Genomic DNA, 25,252 nt, shown 5'->3' on the forward strand with positions numbered 1-25,252 from the left:
GCACAAACCAGAGTAGATCCTTTCCTACATATGAGGTAGGAGTAAGCTGATCGTGCGGGGTGGATCAGATCCGTACTCCCTCTCATGAACACAGAATGTAATCCTTAATAATCGGTGTTACACTGTCTCTACAGGGAAAGGGAAAGAGATACAACCCTGATCCAAGCCTTGTTGCTAACAAATATCCTTCAGGGTGTATTAAGCTCTTATTTACTCCCATGCAATCCCACTGATTGCTAGGAGGAGCTCTGTCAGTGAGGAGTCACCAAGATTACTGTGCACCAAACTTCATTGTAACATTTTTGCCATGGCTTTCCCGCTCCAACTACTTTTGGACCACCTGTCTGAGTACTAGGGAATTGGCAGGAGGAGATGTGCAGCCCATTTGCTTTTTATTCTGAGGTCAAGAAAGCTAGATCAGCTTTCTACACCCCTGTCTTTTTTTTTTCTCCTTAAGAAGGCCAACCCTTCTAAGAAGGACTGCACTTGTATAGCTGCTGTTTACTCATTGCTTCAGAAGAGAGCAGTGTTTGGTTTGACAGCAAACATATAGCTCAAGAGATGTTCTTAGATGCTTAAACCTGTTTATTCAAGGTTGTTTTCTTAAGAATAGCTCTTGCTACCTAGATTGGAGTAATTGCTACAAAACAAAGCAGACTTTTATACTGAGAATAGCTGCTTGATAATTAATCAATGCCTTGAGCAGATTAAACAGGGTCTCTGCTAATTTACCTTGTCCCCAGCATCTGTTTTATGAGCCCAGTTATGGTCTTTGCCTACCTTATTTATTTAGACGATTGTGGGGTTTTTTTTTTGTTGTAGTCTGTAATCTAGGTTTATGACAAGCTGGGTAAGTACTGGGGAGATACAGAGTTCTTTACCTGTAACTGACTGAACATAAAAGGGCATTGTCACTCAAGCACTCTGTAGATTGTTAACCCTTAACTTTAGTAAGGAAAGGAGTTATATTTGGTAGCCAAGGAAAAGCAGTTTCCCCAGCCTTTTAGTCCTAGAAACTTCAGTGGGAATACAGGAAAGAAAGAAGCATTTAAAAAGATACAGGCATCAGACTTTTTCAGAGGGATCTAAGAGAAAACCTAAGAAAAACACTTGGAGGAAATAGGAACAAAAATACCAGGGACCTTGGTGCTTCAATGAATTGCTTTCCTGCATTTTGACACATTTTGTATAGCAACCAGCAAGACAAGAAGACTGCAGCTTAAAAAGTGTAGATAAATAGATTATCTCATGTAGCACTGTATATCTCACATGCAAAACCAACTGTAAATATTTAGATAATATAAAATCAAATGTTTATGAACAGATTTTTTTTTCTTGTACTATGTGTATTCTGTGGGGATGAGGGACAGTAGAAAGAGCAAGTAGCTAACATCTTGATTATTTAGGCAAGAGATTGTTTCTTTGTTTAAAAGGGAGTAAAATTGAAGTGTAATTCTGATACTAATTTCTATTAATTCACTTGCGTAGCACCTTGTCAGAGAAGAGCATATTTGAAATCAGTGAAAATACAGAGTGTGTTCTCTTTGGGACATTACTCTACTAAGGTGAATAAAAATCAAATCTCCTGGGCTCAAAGGAGTTCCTCTCTTTTCTAGAAAAAAGTGCTGCCTCAAAAGGAAGAAGAGTAGGTGACACTGAGCTAGGAAGAACATCATATAAATTATTCAAAAGCTACCACATATACCTAGCTCTTGGTATGTGCTGTTTCATATAATCTCCTGTTTCATGTGACTACACATTTTCCAATATTTGGTTCATTTTTTTATAAGTTCTGCCAATGTTTTCAAGTACCAGTAGTTAGCAGAAAATATGATCATCTTTGAAGGTCTCAGTACTTAATATTACTCTGTGGACCTGTTTTGGAGCTTAGCTCTTTGGCTGCTTGTCAAAATGACACATGAAAATAATGAGCAGAATCAATTTATGTCATTACGTTCTGGCTTCAGTGTAGTTAGACTAAAAGATGTTTTAGTTGGATGGGTTTTAGATAAGCATTCAGAATGGTTCCTTTGTTTGAATAGCCATAGAAGCTAGTGCAGTGGAACAATGATTTATTTAAATGATTTATTTAACTAAGGTAATAACTTGCATGTCGCAGAGATCACAGCTGCAAAAATGCATTCTGCACTGTTTTGTGATACATACTTAGCTACAGAGGTACCATTAACATAGAGATATATTGGTGATGTTCAGTTGTGTAGGAGAGGCTCTGGTGATTGGTACACTTCCGGCTTTGTAGTTGAGTCCCAGCACTGCCCATGAGTTGGGGTGCAGTAAACACCTCTTCCTTCAGCATGAAAATCTGAAGCAGAAGAAAGCCTTATATGTATTTAAGTCCCTTCCCTGCGTGCTTTAACATGGCACTGTTGCCTTCAGGGTATGAAGAAAGCTGTTCATGTGGGCATGCGCTCTCAGTGGCAGACAGCAGAGGAGTAGGACAGATCAAGGAGAATCTGGTTCATAAGGGTCCGTATTTTGCCCTAACTTACATCTGTGCATCTTCCATTGCCTGAAATAGGCACTTCTTGCGGTTATGTCATTATGTGACTGCAGGTTTCAGGTGCAAAAAGTTCTGCATTCTTATAAAGCTGAATATAATTTACAAGATGCAAATAGAGGCACAAAACCAGCACAAGGAAGATGACTCAGTCCATAAGACAAAAGTTGATTTCCATGACTCTGAGGTTAAACAGATTTTCATCTTCTAGTAATTGGATAGAAAATTTCTGGTGCAAAATTTTGATTTTGTCATGTGCTACACAAGAATCCTTTTCTTATCCTTCACAGAAGGTTTATATTTCACTATTGTTTCCCCTTCTCTCCTCCCAGAACATTCTGAAAAGCCTGGAACAATACTTTGTCTCTGGTCTGGTGATAAATATCTTATTTCTGATAGCAGTGCTAACTCCTTTTTGGTGCTGTTTTTCATGTTATTATATTCACCTGTCATCACTTTTCATAACATAGCTGCATGGTTAGTGTATTTTCCTATTGGGTCTTTTTCTTTAGAAACCCCATATTCATCAGAATTTCAGTCTATGCTGAAGGTACACTTACAATCTTGAAGAGCTGGAGAGTGTAAAACCCATGTTTTGCACTTGAGGGAAGCACACAATACAGTACTAAGTTCCTGGAAATTTAGGAATGTCTTTAAAGACCTTTGTGTCCTCTTTTCCTTCTCTTCTCAGAGGATATTTGGATATCTACATTCTACATGGCTGAACTTTTGAAAAAGGTAGTTGCTATCATGCAGAGGCTCTGTGTTGTTTGACCGCCTCAGGCAGGGCTGGCTTCTATTCAGGCTATAATCCTGAAGTAGTCACTGCGGCTGTGGTTGTAAGTCCACCTTCACCTCCCTTCATGAGCCTTTGTATGCTGACAAGGCTTGAAGTGGAAGGGGATCTGGCCAGCAAACACAATGCTGTCACTTAGAAATGGATGGCAGTAGAAATAAGGCTTGAATACAAGACCAGGACTGGAAGCCACCTTCTACATGGGAGGACTTACTTCAGCAATGGTGTAAGGGGAACGATATGCTTTGTTGTGAATTGGAGAAAAGCCCCACAGCTGAGGAAGTAGATATTTATGAGTGGCTTTCTCTTAGATAGTATGAAGCTATATGCATGGTGTCAGGTAGAAAAGGGTCCAGGAAACCAAACTAAAATTAGCCCAAAGTGAAATCAAGTGCTACTGTTTACTGATCCATTCTGGTTCTGCCTAATTATTTGCTAATGGAAAAGACTCTAAGGTTTTCTTTTTAATTACTTTCAGCTGTCCATAATTCAAAGTTTCAGAGGAATATATAATTAACCTGTAGTGAATAACAGATAAAAACAAGTTATAAATTCATGTTCAGAGTGCAAATGAAACTAGTTGTAATCCCAGTTGCAAAGTTTGGATCCCAAGTTCCTTGGGTTTTTGGCACACTTCCACCAGTGATTTCATGGCTTTGTGGCCCATGTGCATGAAAACTGCAGACACTGTCTCATCTTTCTCGTAATTCCTCAAGTAACTGTTAATGCACATTATCCTCTGGCTAATCCTTGTGTATCTCTGATACTTGCATTCATAAGTCTTCAAGAAGTAGGCATGCCTCACATTTGAGCTGTCCGAATGTGCACTGGTGTTCTCTGTTATTCCAGCAGCAGCAACACGTCTCATTGTGACCAGCACTGTGAAATGTTTTTGAGATTGCAGAATAAAGATTACAACACTTGGAGGGTTTTTTCCCCTTAAAAAAAAAATATTCTCTAATACATTTTCAGATGGTGCTACTTTTTTAACAATCAAATGTATTGGAATGAAATGCAATGTCAGTTTGAAAGGGAAAATTGTGGAAATATTTGTATCAAAATGACTGAATTCTTATTACAGGTCTAATCATAACTTTCTGTTTAAAAACTTTACAAACACAACAAGCTATACAATATATAAAAAAAGAAGTTTTGATTCATTGGGAATGGCTTAGTATTGAGAATACTGAAACCTTATATATCTTTTCAGACCTGTTTTAGGTCTGTAAACTTCAGTCAACTGTTGTAGAGGAAAATTTTCTAAAGTCTTGTCTTAATCTGGCATAAGACCAGATCTCAAAAAATATATTTTCTGGATAATAAAAAACCTGTTCTTTACCTATTTCTCATATTTAAGTAGACAGCCTTAACTTTTAGGGGAAATGTTTGATTCACAGTATTTCTGGTAATTTTTTTCAAATACATTTAAATACTTTGCATACGAGGGAGCCTATTGCTAACAATTTCTCAGGCATTGAGAAAGTTAGAGGCATGACTTCTGAAGTTCTGCAGTCCTGTGCGTATCACTTACTCAAATATAAACCAGTTAGTGAAAAAAATTTTTCCTCTAACCACTGCCAACTCAATAAAACCAAAGGTTTTCTTAGAGAATGCATAGTTTTTTGACTAATTTTCAGTGGCAGTTGTTCAAGTCTCATTACAACCAAGTTAAAAATACTCTTTTGACCTCAGCATTCTGATTACATTACAATAAAATATTAATGTTAAAATTAAATGGTTTTGAAAGATTAAGCAAAATGTTCTTGAATGCTTTATTTTGCAAATAAATCCTCAATTTTAAACTATTATTCTGAATTGGAATTAAATAAAGTATTAAAATTTGCGTTTTCCTGCTAGCAGAAACTTTGTTGTTCGGCCATCTCTCCTACTTAAGTAAACAGCCACAGTCTTTGGGGAAACTGAATTTTCCAACTCCAAACCAGTAGTTTAGTCCATGGAACATTTGGAATGATGTGTCCAGTGAATTAATTTTGTTTACATCTCTAGCATTTGAGAAATAACTGCAAAAAATACCGTAAAGACTACACCTTTAAAATGCCATAAAGGCACCACTGCCATTTCAGAGACTTCTTCAGAGCAGTAAATATGCAGTGTTTATGAAATGTGGGAGGCGATGGATTATGCGTCAGATTCCCCAGTTATATATGATGGAAGCAATCCAGACTTTCCCCTCTCTTTTGGCATCTTGTGCTATAACTTTTACTTGATTTTCACTTTTTATTCTAGTGCCAACAATATGCCTAAGCAAGTAGAAGTCCGGATGCATGAAAGTCATTTAAATCCAGTGGAGCACAGGTCCGGGAACATATGTGTGCAGTTCTGCCAGTCACTCCACAGGAATCTGCTCCTGACTCTTACTGTGTTTGGTAAGCTACATCCTCTGGTCTGGACACTCTGTGTCTATCTGTATTTGTTCATGTAGCACCACAGTCCCTGTCTGTGGTCATCAGCTGTTCCAGCTGAACAATGCCCATGGACATTGTCGCTTTAAGTCAGGTGTGCAGGGTGTTACTGACACAGCATGGAGCAAATCCACACCACAGAGATACATTCTATGTCTGGTTTTGAATGGACTGTGATTTCAGCCCCAAAGCCAGTCAGATCAAAGTCATTCAGTAGAACTAAATGCACTACACATCTTTGCTCTCAGTGATTTGGAAAAAAAAAAAAAAAGACAAAAACTTTTTAAAATTTCCTTTCCTTCATCTTTTATCTCTCAGTTTACACTCCACTGCTTTTAAGTTTTGTCTTCCCTTTCTGTAGCTGTAAGCCAGCGCTCCATGATCTCATCCTGAATATTGCCTCTGGCTTTAGCAGCTTCCAAATACAGAACAGTTTGACATTTTATTGTGCTTCGCTGGCTCTTTGCCTGTTTCTTTTCCACTGGAAGCCCAACAGCCAAATGCAGCAAATTTGTAGACATATTCTTATTGTGTTATTCTTTGAAAGACCAGCTGCAACTGATCTTGAGCTGCAAATGTCATGTCCATATTTTCAGCCTGCAAAACTCCATACTGTTGAAGTGTTCGCTTAGAGTCATCTTTAAAAGGTACCTGATGCTGTTCCAAAAAAAGTTTTAAATACACGTATATTTTTCATTGTATCAAACGGATACTTCAAAGAGTCACAGTTGCTGCAAATCATAACTCAGGCTTTGCTACTGAGTTTTATTATGCTTGAGACGTGGGCTTGGGCTCAGGAAAACAAAAGCATCCTGGATGTAAACAAAAAATGCCCATTCATAAAGACCATGTTATGGAAGTAAACAAACTTTTTTCCCCCTAGACTATGCTTTAACAGCCTCAGTCCTGAAAGGGAGGTTTAGGTGCTATCACTGTAGAAATCTACATAAGAGATGGATGAAGGGATTGTTTGTGATTTGAGAACATTAATACAAAGAGAAGGATGCAGACCATCAAAAGAACAGAGTAATATGTGAGTCCTAAGAATCAGGTATTCTTCAATGATATGTGCAGTATTCCAGATCAGGCACTTTGTTCCAAAGTGCCCCAAATGCAGCTTCAGTGTATTTTCCTTACGGGACTATTCTACCTTACCTAGACCTGCAGGGTTTTTCTTAGACTGTAGAACAGCTACTCATGCTGACTCTGTCTTCAAGTGGTACCATTCCTATGTTGAGAGCTAAATGTTGTACTCTGAAGAGCTGGATCCTAACCCTGACTCCTCTGTCAGTTCTGTATGGACTTATGTAAATCACTCCACCTCTTGGTGTCTCAATTTTATTAGCTGTAGAATGGTTATATTAATTACATTTGACTATCCCTCCCTTCTGAAGTCTGTGTTGTACCAAAGATCAGCTGCCCCGTGTAACCATTTTTCTTCTAGGCTGTTCTTCTGGATAATCAATGCACATTCAGCTATACTTACTTACCTGCTCTTTTTTGTTATTATTTTCCCAGGTGTTATCCTGGGTGCAGTGTGTGGGGGTCTTCTTCGTCTAGCAACACCTATTGACCCTGACATCATCATGTTAATAGCCTTCCCAGGAGATATACTTATGCGGATGCTAAAAATGCTGATCCTCCCTTTAATTATCTCCAGTTTAATCACAGGTAAGATCTATTAGCCATAAATACTTTAAGATGCTTTCTACAGATATCACCTGGTTTGCTTTTTGTGGTGTAGGAAGAACAGTAGTGTGATCCTGTCAGTATTTTGCAGGTGTGTATTTTAGAATTAATTTCTGAATAACTTAGTTGGTTTTAATATGTATATGCTCCAGTGAATTTAATTTCAAACACATGCACACATACTACTATTAGAAATTTCTTAATATGCCATTTGATATAATTCCTGGATTGGACCTTGCAAATAAGATGGCATAACACTAGTAAGCATAACCTTCTTGAAGATGTGGTGTCAACCAGACCATGACCAGTTTGCAGCAATCAAGGGCAAAAAATGGAATGATATCTTCTCTATTTTTCAATGCCTGCAATGTCTGGAATTAGATGGGATCTTAAATGGTTCTCTATAAATTATTAACAGTAGACACTGCTCACATAAGAACTACAGGGAGAATCTGTCTAGTGGTGAGAATTTCACTAGAACAAAAGTAAGTACCTGTAGGCAGTCATTAAATTTTGAAAATTATAAAGGTTTTTATTTTATAATTATTGAATTGGATATTGAGTGTCAATATATTTGTTTGTTTCTTAAAATAAAACACCTGCAGGACTGTCTGGTTTAGATGCTAAAGCAAGTGGCCGACTGGGCACAAGAGCCATGGTCTACTACATGTCCACCACTATTATTGCTGCTGTGCTGGGTGTGATTTTGGTTTTAGCCATCCATCCAGGGAATCCAAAACTCAAGAAACAACTTGGTCAAGGGAAGAAGAATGATGAAGTATCTAGTCTGGATGCTTTCTTGGATTTGATCCGAAACTTGTTCCCTGAAAATCTAGTTCAAGCATGCTTTCAGCAGGTAAATCCTTCTACTCCTTGGTAACATTCTTCACATCTTTCACTTACCAGGGTTGTCTGTAGAGTTAATGTCATTGTTTAGGTGAATCGGATGATGCAAGGAGGAATACAGGTCTGAAGTCTTGAGCAGGTAAATGAAAGAACATTTTTTACAGCTCCTTTGGTTGTAGTTGTTATTTAAATTCATAGAGCTTTTTTAAAGAAGATGATTTTTATTTTGTTATTAAGTAAACTTAACTTTTTTCTGTGCTTTTTATACGGTACCTGTGGTCATGAAAGCTGGCCTGGGGCTGATCTTTGACCCAGGTTGAATTTGATCTTCATTGTTAGTTGCAGAGCTGATGGTTCTGCAGTGCCCTGTTTGGAATACATGGATGATATTCATTCCAGCTGGTTGCCAGCCCTGAAACACAACCTCTCTTAACCTCTAACGCTTTGTTAGAGTTCAGACTAGGTGGAGATAACAGAGCCACGTGGCTGACCACCCTACAGGTGGCTCCACCACACCAGGTTTGGAGCATGCTGGGAAAGAAAGATGCTTGCCCCATGTGTTGCTGGCTCTGTAAGTAGGTAATTAGATGATTTTATCTAAAAGCTTTTCACCAATGCCTAATCAAAACAGTTTTCCTTTGAAAGGTAAAATAAATGAAAAATGTATGCTTCCTAAGTTCTGCTTAAGCATATTTTTTGTATGTAAGCTGCTTTTCTCCTACAACTGAATTGTTTGGAAGTAATGCAGACAGGTTTTGGTTTCAGGGTTGTTTTGGTTTGTTGTTTTGGTGGGGTTTTTTTGTTTTGTTTTTTTTTTATGTAACAGGATTTGTTGCCAAACCTGTTTTTAAGTGTTCCTTTGTGAAATGGCATGGTTGCTGGTGCTGTGGTTATGGCCAAAAGAATAAAATGAAGAGAAGAGGGGGAAGGGAGAATAGGCCATGGGGGAGTGGGAAAACAGAGGGTAACCTAAGCTGCCAAAAGGGCTTGGATTGCTTCACTTCTTACATGGACTTCCACATGAAAACACATAATCCTTGGGGATTTAGAAAGAGAACATTCTCAATATTTCCAAATCATCATGGGAATGTCAGTCATGTGGCTAAACATCACATATAATGTGAAATGTATTTCTGCAAAATTAAGTGAGGGAAAGCAGGATGCTTATGGGTTTTTTCTTCCTTCCCCTTGTTTGAGCTGTGGAAGAGAGAAGAATTAAATTTCTTGTCACTTGAAATTGATCAAATATCTCAACAGAGGGGCAAAAACCAGTGGAAAGTAGAATTAAGCTACCTGTGTCAGATAGTTTTCTTAAAACCTTAATACTGTTTTTTCAGTGTGTGTAATTCCAGTGTTCAGGTCACTTCCCTAGTTATGGATCACCATTTCCCTGATTGTTTTTCAATTTAGTCAAAAAAACTTCTGAGATTTTTTGCTTTCCAAAATTTGATTTTATCAGATTCCAAACTAGTTGCTAGTGAAAACCTCTGCCACAAAGCCACATTTCTTTTGCAAAGTAGATCACACTCCTTTCTAGATGGAACTTGTGCCTCTCTTAGCCCTTAACTCCTCAGTAAGGAGTTAGGCTTTACTTGAATCTCTCTCTAGGAGGAAAATTAACTGCTTTTCATGGTATCAGCATATATTTTCTCTTTCTACATTTATACAGTCTCTCTCCATAAACATTCAGTGTTTCCAGGTTGCCTTAGGAGGAAGAAGTGTTTTGCAGTAATCCTGAGAAGAATGGTTCTGAAGGGTGTGCAACAGTGGTGCTGTACAGTGTGTGTGGGAGTTTAATATGCCTTCCACTGTGACCGGGCAGAAAGCGATGAAGAGATTCATGTGAAGTTTTGAAACAGTTCATTTACAAACTGGACTCTGAATCATCGTTGGATTTCAATGTCTCCTGAATTTTAGTATGGTCCACCAGAAAGTTTTAATTTAAAATGAAAATTGCTATTCTAGCAGAGATAAGACTTTATGTGCCATGAAAAACCATGACACTATTATCTATAAATATGACTATGACATTTTAATGGTGTTTCTAGCCTCAGACGTTGTTGTCAGAATCTAAGCTTTATATTAGATTCAGCATTTTTAGTGACTGTGGCCTTGTGCAAAGAGGTGCTGAAGACCTTTTACTTAAGTGACTGTAGTGGAATTTGAGTGTGTGTATAGTTTTAATTTCTGTGACTCAGTTCTTACATTCCGAATACCTCACATAAAAAAATATTGTTGACAGCATCCCTCAGATGAACGCTGACAAAAATATAAACATGCAAGAATGTTGGATTGTTTAAGGACAACAGAAGCATTTTTCTCGTGCAAAGCTACATAGGCTTTCTGTCTATATCCTCCTCTCCAGATTTAAACAGCAGGTTTTGAGAGGAGGGATGTAAAGTATTTTAAAACCATAAGGTTTTAACTATATGGATTGAATCTGGATCATCATCCATAGTACTTCAATGTTCATCTCAACAGGAAAGAGGTGCAAATGTACTTTCGAAGGCTAATGCACCGTTTCTCTTGCCTTGCTTGAACGTGTTTCTAGGAACAAGAAAAGTAGGGAGCGGGTGGGAAAACATGGCAAGGCAGTCACAGTGTCCAAACCATTTTGCCTGTCCCAGAGCCATGAAGAAGCAGAAAATGGTGAAGATGTGAAGTGGGAGGAAAACATCCCTTCTAAAAGCAGCAAGTCACAGATCTCTCTCTTTCCACTCCCTCCTCCCTTTTTTTACCTAGCTGTAAACTCAAGCCCATTTCTCCACCTAGCATTCCTTCCCAGCTTTCCCTTGACCTTGCCTTTCATGTGCCAGAAGGGTCTAAATCCATTCAGATGCTGATGTCTTATTTTTATGAGGTGGTCAGGTTTCTGTCTGGGAGCACTGATAATTTTTCTGTTATCTGTTGCTCACAATATTTTAATTAGAGAGCTTGGGGGACTGTATATTCCATTTTGAGCTCTTGCAGTCAAGAGCTCAAAAGCTGTAAGAGGAGTGTTGGAAATGTCTTAAATTTTTTATTCTTAGATTTTTGATCTGGGCAGACCTGAATAACAAGCTTTACTGCAGAGTTGCTGCCATGACTGATCTTAGATGCTCTTGCCTTTGGTGCTGAACAAATGGTATCAACATATAACATGCAATCCATGAAGCACCCTTTGTGAACCATCTGGAAAAAGGAAATAACTGTCTGTAAAATGTTACACTGTAGTGGTAAGGAACGAGTATTTGCCATGCTTTTCACACTAGAGTCATGAAGAAGACCCCCAGGACTTTGTAACACTTTATTGAAAAATAAACTTATTTTTGGAAGAGGGATAAGAGACTGTGGAATGCCATGTCTAATCCTTTAAAAATATAGTTTCCTGGAATTTCAAGTGCAGGCTGTTTTTATTATTATTTTCTTATTTATCATATGGATTGTATTCAATCTGTTTCCATTCTCATCCTCCCTCTTTATTGCCTTCAGATCCAAACTGTCACCAAGAGAGTGCTGGTGCCACCACCCATTGAAGAGCCACCTAATGTCACTGATTCTGCTTTGGCTATGGTGAATGAGACAGCACCACCTGAAGCCCAGTTGGTCATTAAGAAGGGACTTGAATTTAAGGATGGCATGAATGTCCTGGGTAGGAAAGTTTTTTACCTGTCAAATATGTACCTCATATGTATGACAAAGCTTTTTGCTGTGACTGATCAGTGTTGTCAGATCTGCTGTTCAGTGCAAGTTTAGTCTCTCCAAATAATCATCAAGTGTTATCACCTACTGGCTGCCCATTGGTCTCTGAGATGAGTATATCACAGAAACAATCAAGTGAATTGTTCTGTATTGGCAGCTTTGCAGTTATGACTTGGAGTACAGTAGCAAAGCATGTAGGAGGTACCCAAAATACCCTTTCATCCTAGAAGAGCCGATCTAGACTAATCCTAATGCATATTGGCAAAACAGCATGGGGGAGAGCTTCACACACCCGCTGATGAATTTGAGCTAAGTTGTTTCCAGTAGGTGTCTTGGGCATGCTGAAATAATTTGGCTTGAGGCAGAGCCTGAAGTGAGAGGTGGGGTGTGAACCACACCATCCAAGAAAAATCCCAGAAAGGCTTGACACATCTCTGAGTCACAACTCCCTCCTCCTTTCATCTTGACTGCTGACCTTTACCAGCTGCAAATGCCATCAAGCCATCTTGTCTGGACAAGCCAGCAAGTGGGGGAGGTAGGAAGACTTTGCCTATCTCCCACCCTTTCCTGAAACAACTGTTCAGACTGGGGCAGGAGCACACGGGAAACAAATAGCTGGTGCACCACTTCTATTTTCTCCTCTATGCCTAGAGTCACTGTTTTGTCAGCCCAAAGAGGAAAGCTCCTCCTTCAACATTTTATTTTCTGGATGTGGGTGAAGTCAGTAACAAATTAGCTCTCAATTTGTAACCTCATTGGCACACCTACTCTTGAAGCTACTCTGTGACAGCATGTCCACAGGGCTGAGGCCGACACCTGTGTGTCCTCAAAGTGGGACAGAATGTGGCAGTACCTAATCTACTGCTTTCTCTCACGACTAGACCATAACCTTTTAAGGGCAAATGGCCCCTTACAGACTCCTTACAGCTGATGAACAGATCCTGCTGACAGTGGCTGCTGTGTGTGCAGAGCTTCTTTAGGTGTTGGTGAGTTGGTTGGCAGTGGCTGCTTTGCTTAGACATAGGGGAGATGGTAGTATCAATAAGCTGGTCTTGTTTGTCTATGACGCAGCCTGCTCCACAAGAGCCACTGTGTCCTGCCTGCCTTCACGGCTCTTCCTTGCATTCAGCATCTGTGGGCAGAGGAGTCACTTGCTTTCAAAGCTGCAAGTTGGCATTTTGCACCATGTGTGAGGCAGAAGCTCATTGCCTCCGCTGTTACCCTCACCTGCTTTCTTCTCTCCTGGAACTTTGCTTATGCATTAAAATGAAACAACCATTCTGACATGAGAGATGCACTATATCACTATATTTAATGCTAGACTTATTTTGTTTAGGCTCTTCATGGATAAGAAAAGATCTAGAAGGCTGAATACTTCCTACAGAAAATAAATACACAGTTTAGGTGTGGGATTTTCTGTGGTGTTTTGACCAATGACTCTCAAATGTTGCAGAGTTTTTTGGTTTGGTTTGGTGTGATTCAATTTTGAATGAAGAAGTGAAAATGTTGGGGAATTGCCATCCAGTTTGCATAAACTGTACAAGCCAGGCAAATTCCTGCAAATATGAACCAATCTTAGTCTTATGACTAACACAGCAGTTCATTTGGAATTAATGAACAGAAAAACCTGCCTACTAACATTTTCTGATGCGGATTCTGGATTCCAGGAAGTAAGTTGGTATCTGAAAAGCTTTTAATTATTTCTTTACGCTCTGTGGCACACAAATATATGCTTCACTTCCCTATTCAAGTGACTCAACGGAGATAACTTGGTTCTAAAGAATGACTTTACATCCAGGAAATTGGATTAAAAAAAAAAAAAAAGAAAAAAATCTGGTTACTAAATCCAGTGTGAGGGTATGGGACAGCCTGTCTTTTCCCAGCATACTTGTAGGTCAAATTCCCTTCTCTTGAATGCTTTTGAGTCGTGGTAGGTTTTTCCTTAGGAATTTCCCTGCTGTTTACACATTTGTTAAATACTGAAGTAATATCATGAATGAAAATTTACCCTCAAAGGATGACTGAAGATTCAAACCATCTGTCAGTATTGATTAATAATCTGACTCTGACCACTGAAAGTTGCTGGATGGAAAAGGTTAGCATTGAAGACACAGCTCCAAAGTAACACGTGACAGATACACTCTGTTGTTTTTTCACACTGATAGTCCAATACTCCAGATATTCACACCTTAGCATTTAAATTTAGGAGCCAAATGTTACTCGTATTGAATGCTATGATTTTGTATCCACTGATAGCCTGTTCCAGTGAAATTATTCTGTTTATTTGGAGTTCTGTGGCTAAGCTTAAAATGCAATGCTTACCTTTACTCCTACCTCCAACTTCTTCATTTAACTGGAATACTCCTGGACTGCAAAAATTATGTTCAGGGCTACTTTTGCCTTTCCCTGCACTCCAGGACTCACTAGACTGAATCTGTCAGTGAGAGAATTCACTCACTTGAATCTGTCAAGGGACTTTTGTAAAGCCTGAGAAAAACACTCTTGGTTCCTAGTAACTGTTTTAACAACAGAGTTATGATATAGCAGTGTGTTACCTCTCCCATTCACCAGGGCTTATGAGGTTTCTAAGAGTTGCATGGTGCTGAGAAGATTATTGTATACATACTTTTTTATGATCAGGTTAATTCAGGAAAAAAACACCAATAAAACCATAGCTGTCCTGTGAAGTTGGAATTTAGTAAAATATTGAAGAATCAAAGATGTTCTGAATTTGATTATGGTAGCTGAGAGTGAGTAAATATTAAAAAAATCCCAAGACATGTAATATCCTATAGTTCTGAAATCCTGTGCAATGTGCTCTAGGACAACCCTGCTTAAGCAGGGAGGTTGGACCAGATGACCTACTGTGGTCCCTTCCAAACTCACCCATTCTTTCATTCAGTGAAGTCTCATCAGCATGTAGTATCAAGACGTTGACTAGGTGCAAAAAACTCCTAAAAACCATGGGTTTACGTACCTTTTTTTTGTCTTGCCATTTTTCCTTGTAGGTTTGATAGGATTCTTTATTGCTTTTGGCATTGCTATGGGGAAAATGGGAGACCAGGCCAAGATGATGGTGGATTTCTTCAACATCCTGAATGAGATTGTAATGAAGTTAGTAACTATGATCATGTGGTAAGTTTGAAGTCCTAACTTATAGAACAAAAAATGATTTTAAGGAATCCCTCATAAAACCTTAATATAGCATTTAGTGATCACAGTTTGTTAGTAAACAATGTAATTAAATAGTTGACTTTTTAAAGCCTTGACAAGTATGTTATAACCACAGCAGCAGTATTTCTATTTAGTGAGGACTATTTAGTACCCAATTTGAAATATTTCTGAAGATACTCTGGTCTTCATTTACTGAAGTACAAGACATACATGTACCAGCAAAGGCCTTCAAATGCCACATTGGCTATGGAAGTCCATTATACAGAAGGACACCTAAACAAGCAAGAATGCCCCACATAAGAACATCCCAATCTTCCTGGGAGGTTAGCATAATCCCAGGATATTACCTTGGAGGTACAATTACAAAAAAGCCTGGACACACACACACTATTTACAGTTTTCTGTAATAAAAATATTTTACCACCAAATAACATTCCAGTAGTTTTCAGTGATGTGTAGTCCCTCCACTCATAGTTTCTGCAGAACCTGTGTCTCACAACCTTGCTGTAATGGGGTCACTGGAATATATCTGTCCTGTTTTCAAAGTGTACCCATTCATAATAATGGGGCCTGACTTAGAATTGACTTTACCAAATTAAGACTGAGCCACTGTAGGGGATTTCCCCCTTTTTTTTTTCTTTTGAGGTGTTTTTCCGAGGACTTCCCCAGAGCTATTTGTATGCAGTGCCAAGCATGGCCATATCACATAAAAACAATTTTTCAGAACATAAAAATGTATTGGTATGTTTGGCATTGTACTACTGCATTTCATATCTCCTAGGTCTCTGAGAGCAGAAATAGCCACTCCAATACAATGCATGTATCATGGCTCATTGCTGCCTGTGATTCCCTGGTGTTCCTGGAAGTGATTTCTTAAGTTACAAGGCCTCTTCTCTGAAGCTCTAGATGGGCACCGTTTATAGAAAAGAGAGCAGGATGCCTGAAGTGCAAGTCTTCAGCATCATCAGTGTTTCAAAGGGAGACTGTTATGCAAGAGTGATGCAGATAGTAACAACAATGCAGAAATGTGTAGAATAAAAGAAAGAACTTAAAGCAATGACTTAAAGCAATAACTTAAAGCATTCCTGTTATGCTTCTGCTTTCCTGTAGATGATCTTGCTGCATAAAACTACAGTTGTTTTTTATTCACAAAGCTTTCAATATTTGCTTTAACCTACTGGTCTCAACTCTAGAGAGAGAGAGTTTATACTTCACTCCAGAAGCTAGAATTTACTCTTATTTCACTTAGCACCAGCTGGTAGACCCAAGACATAATACCCTGCCTACAGTATAAATTTTCTCTAGTAGTCAGTGTTGTAGTGGCAGGAAATCATTCCAATTTCAAAAAATTCACTGTAAATATTAATTTTTTACTGATTTGCTTTTTGTTACTCTTTTCATGAGAAAAGGAAATTGATGTTGGGAATTCCACTTGTTTGAAATTGATGTTAGGAATTCCCCTTGTTCATTTCTGTCTAGAATTTTAAAATAATTGTTGTGGCCTGAAGCAAGTGGGTTTTATGTGTCTTTATAAAGAAAAATGCACTTCTTTATGCAGAGTTACATTTTGTTTGATTTTTCATTTCTCTGCACAGACAGCTGTAACTCCTGTGGCACCTACAAACCCTCAGGAGCATGGCATTGCTACACAAGCATAAAACAAATCAGACATCTGGCTCTGACAGTGTGTAATTCTTTATAAGAATTGTATTTCGTCAAGTTCACTGAAATGTGGCATTGTATGATAATTGGTATAACAGCTGGCCTTGCATTTCAAGTGATTGAGGGCTTTCCATGTTTTGGGCACATTGTTTGAGAGACCATGAGATATTCTAACAGAAAACAGGAAGCACTTTTGCTTTGAAAGTCAGTTTCCTTTGTATTGTCTTTAATTAAGCATCCAAATCACTAATCACCTTTGAAAATATACATTATTATTTATTTTCAAGGTATTTTTTTCTCTCCACATTACATTACTTTCTCCCAATTTTTATAAAAGAGATAGAGAAGGTGAATCTCACTTAAAATTATATAATGTACTAACTTTTACCAGTGCAGGTATACATATTGATTTCTATCCATGTACTTTCAAGTATGTTTCACTGTAGCTGATTATCAAGTATTTTAAATAATATTCATTCATTTCAATTTTTTTTTGTTCCCAATCTATGCTACCGTTATCATCCTATTCAAAAGTTCCATTTATGTCTTCAGGGAATCCCATGATTACGGGGACAAAACCCCTACCCAAAGTAACAAAAGGACATAATTAATGAAGAATCCATAAACGAAAAAACATTTGTTCAAGTTATTGAAAGAACATAATGGAAACATTTGTAGCCTTCAAGATATAAGCGGTTCATTCCAGCAAATAGTTTATCTGAAGTAAATAATGCAACTCCCTGAAACCATATAAACAATGGGTTGTAAAACTTATGTACTGAGAACAAATCTACACCACTCTTTGTAATGATCCAAGCCTGAGTAACATTGTAGTATCCTTGTACAGTGTTATTCCAGGATGCAAAACTATTCAGGAAATGCATATTCCATTTGATGGGATGAAAAATGAAGTAGATGGGGAATTCACTGGAGATGGACATTATTTTTGAAAAAGATGTGAAAACTATGCATTGAATTTCCATTCAATTCCTGATCTGCACCTCAGCGTTGAGCTTCAGAGCTCCCTACTCTTTCTCCAGTCTGTACTGTGTTGAGCACGGTTTTTATGACTACACTGCAAAGACTAGTTCTGTCTATGCTTGTTTTCTTTTTCCAGGTATTCCCCTTTGGGTATTGCTTGCCTCATCTGTGGAAAAATCATTGCCATCAAGGACTTAGAAGTAGTTGCTAGACAACTCGGCATGTACATGGTCACTGTGATTGTGGGTCTTCTCATCCATGGAGGGATCTTCCTGCCTCTGCTCTACTTTGTGATAACAAGGAAAAGCCCATTTTCATTCCTTGCTGGGATTTTCCAGGCATGGATCACAGCACTAGGCACAGCTTCCAGGTACACCTGAGAAATACCAGTGTGCTTTATTTTTTAGCCGATTATTAGCTGCTGTTTAGACATAATACATCCGCTGTTCTGACCTTCACTGCAAAAATCATTTTATGCCATTGAATAAAAACTACTTTGAATCCAGCCATGTTGAAATAAATCAAAATACCACATGTCTTCAGGATTTTTTGAAGAGGTTGTAAAGCTACCTTTTTTTCTTTTCTGGTATTAACCAAATGACTTGTGCAAATTGTGTTAACTCTGTGCTTGTTTTCTCAGCCAGGAAAAAGTGATAATTCTGTTTATTTAGAAGGCATGTTAAGACCAGTCTCATTACATTCAAGAAAAAAAAAAACAAAACCAACCAAAACCAAACAGTGCTAGGTTTCAAGAGAGAAATGAAAAAACCTCTCAGTTTGTTCTTTCATCCATTTTGGCAGAGTAATGGCACTCCATTGAAAAACTGAACATTTTATACTTGTTCTTAATGCACAGAACAGGCACAACAAAGTGTGTAAGTAACATAGCTCTCAGTAATACAATAAAATCAAAAATTGGTGCTTTGCATCGGGGCAGTTAGTAGATCTTGTGTTGAAATTAGTTTTCAGTTAAATACCATATCTTAAAATGTTTTTCTTCAATAAATGTTTTATTTCTGAAGAAAAATTCATCATCCATTTTAATTAAAAAGTTGAAAATCAAAAAGACAAGTTCAAAGCTGACCACCAGAAAATCAAGCACTCTTGATTTCAAGAATACCTTGGAAGAAATGTAATTCATCTGCCTCTTTGGGTCTACTCAAACCTCTGTGCTGAATAACTTCTCCCCTGATGAACAAGAGGCTCTGGAAGGGCCTTACTGGTGTCTGACAGGACACTGTAGAGAAGATGAAGTGAGACTCTCTTCAGTGGTGCTCAGTGACAGGAAGAGAAGCAGTGGGCACAAACCGAAACACAAGAAATTCCATCTGAACACAAGAAAACTCTTTTTACTGAGATTTACTATGAAGGTGTGTGAATACTGGCACAGGTTGCCCAGAGGAGTTGTGGAGTCTCCATTCCTGGAGGTACACTAAACCTGTCTGAGCATGGTCCTGGGAAACCTGCCCTGGCTGCTCATGCCTGGAGCAAGGGGGCTGGGATGGGTGACCTCTAGAGATACATTCCAGCTGCAGCAATTCTATGGCTGTGAAACAATGTGGAAATATAGGAGATATAGTCTGGCCAGGAGTTTTAGTAAATTACAATTTAACTAAGGCTTTTGTTCATTGAAGTGTTTGAGTTTCCACTTCAACAGTATTTTTTGATGAAGGTATCGTATTTTGAGCAAGTGAATGTAATAGACTGAAATATTCCCACAAAAACAAAGCACTGTGAATCTGTGCAAAGAGCTGTTCCCCTCTTCCAGGCATCTTTTGCATCTTTTCCTATCTTCCAGATGTATTTCATGTCCTTTCTTCCTGTCCTCCGGTGGTACAACATGTATCTTTTTGCCCAGCTTTTTCAGTCTGTAATGTCATACAAATTTCTCCCTCTAGAGCAAATTCACAATCAAAGGAATTTAAGACTTGTCCCTATACTCATAGGTCTGTCTGTCAGAAAACATCTGGTACTTGTATTTTTCAACAAAATGCAAAAAATAAATTGTAAATGAGTCTGAAAAATTTATCCATGCTCTCTCAAGCTCTCATGCTGCTTCAAGTCATGTTCATGTTTTGGCTTCAGTCCCACTTCCAGCTAAATGTAGGTTTAATTTAAAAATCACCTAAAAAAGGCTTGAATCACAGCAGAAAGTGGACGTAGAAAATGTAAACGATGGTAATAGAATTTCTGACTTTGCTCCCTTATGGGTATGTGTTATATTGATTGTAATTATGTTTTCTTTACTTTTCTGCTTTCTCTCCTTCAGTGCTGGAACATTACCTGTCACATTCCGGTGTCTTGAAGAAAATCTCGGCATTGATAAGCGTGTAACAAGGTTCGTTCTTCCTGTTGGAGCAACTATTAACATGGATGGAACTGCCCTCTATGAAGCTGTGGCTGCCATCTTCATAGCACAGATGAATGGAATTGACCTGGATGGAGGCCAGATAGTTACTGTGAGGTCAGTTCAAAAATGCTCCTAGGCTTTGTTTCTACAGACTGTAAAATGTGTGTGCTTTGGCTTGGATGTCTTCTCAGCTACTGGATTCACTATAAAATCCATGGATTTTTAATAATGATATGCAAATGAATGTTTTGTACATAGGTCCTGGTTCTCTGGTGACAGGCCTTTTCTATCATCTGCAGCTTTGATGCACACCAGTGTTGTTTTACACTTTTGCAGTTGACAACTGCCATGGTTTAACCCCAGGCAGCCACCAAGCCCTAGGTGGCCACTTGGTCACTGCCCCACTGGTGGGGTCAGGGAGACAATCAGAAGGGTAAAAGCCACAAAACTTCTGGGTTGAGATAAAGGGAATAATAGGGAAATAAAGATAATAAGGAAAGCAAAAGCCGCACACACAAGCAAAGCAAAACAAGGAATTAACTCACTGCTTCCCATGGGCAGGTGGGTGTTCAGCCACCTCCAGGAGAGCAGGGCCCCATCAGGTGGAACTTGGGAAGATAAAAGCCATCACTTCAAACGTCCTCCCTTCTTTCTTCTTCCCCTCGTGACTGAGCACGATGTCTTATGGTCTGAAATATCCCTTTGGTCAATTGGAGTCATCTCTCCTGGCTGTGTCTCCTCCCAGCCTCCCATGCACCTCTATTGCCTCTCCAGCATGGCAGTAGGAAAAGCAGAAAAGGCCTTAGATCTGTGTAAGCCCTGCTCAGCAATAACAACGTCTCTATATTATCAACCCTGTGTTCAGCAAAATCCAAAACACAGCCCCATACCAGCCACTGTAAAGAAAACTAACTCCACCCCAGCCAAAACCAGCCCAGGATACAGTGTTAATTGTAGTATACAGCATTCTCTGTCCAATGCAATGCTTTTTTTTTAGTGTAGGGGGATGCTACAAGTCATATACTTTCTAGAATGATGTGTTTATATACACCAAAGAAAAAAGTATATCTAAAATATCTGTCCATATATTTATGTTTGCCTGTACTTTTTCTGTGACTCTGGTGAACAGATAAAACGAACTGAGAGTAGCCCATCCTGATGATGAGATTGCCTGTAGCATGGTTTGGATACTTGCAGACCTTTTATCTCTAACCCAGCAAATATTAACTGTAGTCTTTTCATATCAAATTGTCTTATCTAGGACTAAACTGAATATCTGTGAGGACAAAAGAAAGTATCCATTAAAAAAGGATAAGAGTGATTGAAGACTGTTTACTCTAAGGGAGTTTAAACTTAATGAAGACAGCAGGTCTAACATTTTGAATAGTTAAAATGGAAACCGCAAGTGAAGGCTGTCAAGTCTGCCTTCTTCCTGTAGTTTTCACCCACACACTTTTCTTTTATTAAACCCTTTTAAGTCTAAAGAAACTCCTGCAAAGGGATATCTAATTCTATGTTTCTTGCCCAGCTATACTAGCTCCACATTTTCCATTTCTTTATTTCCTGCCCCAACCCCTGAAATAGTAAAACCAAGGTTTGTAAAAGGTTCAAGGTTACTTCTAATAAAGGCAGATGCTAGTCCTGCATGATGCATATTTGTTCCTAAAACTGAAAACAGACATTTCAGAGATGCCACATACTTAACTAAATTAAGACGAGGGAATTTCAAGTTAGGAATCTGCTGTTGTCCAAGGGATTTGGTAGCCTTGAACCTGAGTTACTCCTCTTCTCCCTTTCTGAGACCTGACCAATTGGCTCTTCTTGATCTCACCATTTCAAGGCTGATGTAGCCAGCTGTGATACTCACATTTACAAACCAGGCAGCAACTTTGGTCTATCTGTACGAAAACCACTGGGTGTCCTCTTCATGCAGTATAGCATTTTTGTTACAGCGATATGACAAGAACTATCTCTTGAGGAGACAATACAAATGAAGTGAAGGTTATTAGGTTTTAACAATCCACTTTGTGATATTGAGAATATTCAAATGATCCAGACATAAAATCATGAATGCCTAATTAGCCTTTGACCAGCTGTAGTTACTTCGTATTGGTCGTGTAGTTCCTCTGATTTCCTGTATTTTTTGGGAAAGGGTGATCTTGGAAATTGTAGCTAAGCCAGATTCTGTGTAGTCCTAAACAATTCTAGCTTATTCCCTTCCAGGTCTGTAAGTGCTGCTGTGGGAAGGTTGGCAGGAGTATTTCCTCACTGAGCTTGGAAGCAATCCCTCACCAGTTTAGGCTGGAAGTGCCTGAGGAGCTGGCATTGCATGCAGAGCCTGACAGCAGAGCAGAGCATCCTACCTGCATACCTGCTGGACCTATCTGGGTTTTTAGCAGGCCAAGTTGCACTCTAACCCAAACACCTGACAAACACACTGCACCCTGGATTGTCAGCTGGATCAGATCGAGCCAGCCAGCGTCTGCCAGCTCTAAATCAGGCTAACATCCTCACAGATTAGTTCTGTGGCTAATGGTCCAGGATTTCCCCCCCAGAGTCTGTTCTCCCCTGCTTCTGTATTGGAAGCACTTTCAGATTTGTTGGGTCCACCCACAGAAGTGCAACCATGTTACTCATCTCTGTGTTTAAAAACACAGATATAACTTTTTCTTTCCTAGTTTCTTGTTCCTTTTTCCATCTCCTTTTGTCCACTTTTCCTTTTTATTTACCCTCCCTCTACCTCTTGCTCTCCCTCTCCCTCTTCCTCTGCTTTCCTCTCCCTCTCCCTTTTCTCCTTCTCTTCCATGTTTTTCTCCCCTCGACTAGCTCTCTGACAAATTTATTGTCCATTCTTCATAGGACTGCCCAATGATGTTGATATTTGTTATAGTCTGTGTTGTATTTTTACAAGCCTTTGAAGCTCAGACATTCACTTTACTGACCTTCATCAAAGTATAGCAGGCAAAAACAAACACAGGTTTGGATTTATGAAAGAATCAGATCAATTTTGCTTTTTCATCTAGGGTGATTCGTATCTAGGCTTGGTACACCACTGGCTTGTATTTTGTGAGTTTTGGATGCTGGGACTTTTATTCTTCTGTGTTTAATAATAACCACTTTCTCTCAGCCTTTAACTCACAATTCAGTCTTCAAGTAACATAAATAAACAGAAATTAACCACCCTGAAAACTCAACCCATCATCACCAAACTTCATCATGTCTGGATGATCAAAACTCAGAATTCAAAACCCTGGATGTGTTGGTAGAGTTCAGGAAACACCAGGACACAGATTTGAATGTCATAGCTAGCTTACAGTACTTAAAACTCCCAGACAACCCTCTTACAACTCTCAGAAAAAACCCTATAGATCTGGCCTGACCTAATAAATATTTTTAGAGAAACACAAGAGTGAAAACTATGGCCTGAGCTTTCTGTGACTTATCATATAGCTGTTGTTTTATGGGAAGAACTCATTAAAAATATGACCTTGCTAATGATCACGTGATTTTGCAATGAAAGTGTATCTTCAAAGTGTATCTTCCTGCTTCTCCCATTTGATTTTTTATTTTGCAGTTTGACTGCCACCCTTGCAAGTGTTGGAGCTGCCAGTATTCCCAGCGCGGGACTTGTCACTATGCTGCTGATCCTTACTGCAGTGGGTCTCCCTACCCAGGACATCAGTTTGCTTGTTGCTGTTGACTGGCTTTTGTAAGTTGTGCTGACTCCACTGCTTCGTGCAGAAAAAGTGGTGAAGTAATGCTTGTCTGTAATGCTTTTCAGCCATTGATTTCAAAGAACTATAAGACTCTCCTGTACAGATAAATCAAAGGAGGAAAGGGGCTATTTAATATAGTAGCTTCTCCACTGTTACAAACTATTAGAGAGCTGCTGAAGTCAGTGTCTGTGAGCCAAGGGTCTTCTTGTCAGACTTGTGAGCTCACACTTATATGTTTTCTTCTTCCTAGGTATGCGTTCCCATCACTCAAGAGCAGTTTTCTGATCTTTGCTTTCGTATTTCTGTTTCTTATAGTTCTGGTCTTAAATGAAGGATGAATGCTGAAAATGCAAATTCCATCAGGATTTTGTCAGCAAGTCACAGGGTGATTTGGGCATTTGTAGTATCAAATTTTTTATACTCATAGTGGGAAAAGTCAGTTTCTTTTCATATATAAGACAGTAAAATACCTTTAAGAAGAGTCTGTTCTAGTCAGGACATAAACCAAAGACAGATAAGAATGCCAACTGAAAGAAAGAAGGTAATTCTCTAGTTTTGTTTTACTGACAGATCCCTCAAACTGGAAAGACTGGCTTTCATTTCCAAGGACTTGAGATCAAAGTCCTTCAGTGCCATTGCAGGTCCTCCAACAAGAAAGAGCTAACCCACATGTAATTTTCCAAGGCTTTTGGTCTTCAATGTTTGAATACAGAGGCTGTAAATATAGACAGAGGATATGCCAAGCCACATTCTTTCTCATTTCTTTCTTTGTCATTTGACAGCTTGAATATCCTTCTGTCACCTGTGCAGAGCTGAAAGGAACTCAGTAGTCCTCTAAATTGTCCTGGGTTCTTTAGAGACTTTCGTATTACCCTGCACTGCTGTAGCACAGTATATTCTGGTCAACAGCCATCTCTCCCCTAGTATTCTTTTAAGTAGTAAAGACGCTTGTTTTTGTCATTCCAGCTATGGTGCCCAGAAGGGGAGATGTAAGTATAACTGTACTATTTGTGCATTTTCTCCTACACTAGCAACTTCAGCTGCCTGCTTCTGGTAGCTTTCAGTCCCAGATAAACAACTAAAATTATGCAAGAAGAAATAACGGAGCTGAGAATGTGAAGTCAAAATACAAAAATGATTTTCTATAATTATCTTGTGGCTTATTGAGAAAAACTCAAGAACTTAGTTAATCCTCTGATATGTATTTTGGATCTACTACTATATCTGTCACTAAAAGTTTTAAAGAATAGAATGCAGCTCTGATTTCTGCTTCAGGGAAAAACGAAAGAGGAATTTACAGCTTGAGGAGGCAAAGGGAAAAGTTGACTTACATAATTTATATATAACTGAATAGTGTGATAGCATGATACAGAATGGTGAAATGAGACAGGATTCAGCTGGCAGAGTACAGCTGGC

General features: G+C 38.8%; 1 protein-coding gene across 3 annotated transcripts in view; it reads left to right on the forward strand.

Annotated features, from left to right (window-relative positions):
- Positions 1 to 25,252, forward strand: part of SLC1A2 (solute carrier family 1 member 2) — an 88,653-nt gene that overhangs the window by 46,592 nt on the left and 16,809 nt on the right. For all 3 annotated transcript variants that reach the window (XM_018082025.2, XM_018082026.2, XM_018082028.2), the window contains exons 2-9: positions 5,562 to 5,701; positions 7,256 to 7,408; positions 8,032 to 8,282; positions 11,744 to 11,903; positions 14,962 to 15,088; positions 17,907 to 18,140; positions 20,040 to 20,234; positions 23,695 to 23,829. In XM_018082025.2, coding sequence (XP_017937514.1) covers positions 5,562 to 5,701; positions 7,256 to 7,408; positions 8,032 to 8,282; positions 11,744 to 11,903; positions 14,962 to 15,088; positions 17,907 to 18,140; positions 20,040 to 20,234; positions 23,695 to 23,829 — 1,395 coding nt within the window. The remainder of the gene's footprint in view (positions 1 to 5,561; positions 5,702 to 7,255; positions 7,409 to 8,031; positions 8,283 to 11,743; positions 11,904 to 14,961; positions 15,089 to 17,906; positions 18,141 to 20,039; positions 20,235 to 23,694; positions 23,830 to 25,252) is intronic.

Source organism: Manacus vitellinus, unplaced genomic scaffold (assembly GCF_001715985.3).
Source record: "Manacus vitellinus isolate BGI_N305 unplaced genomic scaffold, ASM171598v3 scaffold_59_pilon, whole genome shotgun sequence".
NCBI classification, from domain to species: Eukaryota; Metazoa; Chordata; class Aves; order Passeriformes; family Pipridae; genus Manacus; species Manacus vitellinus.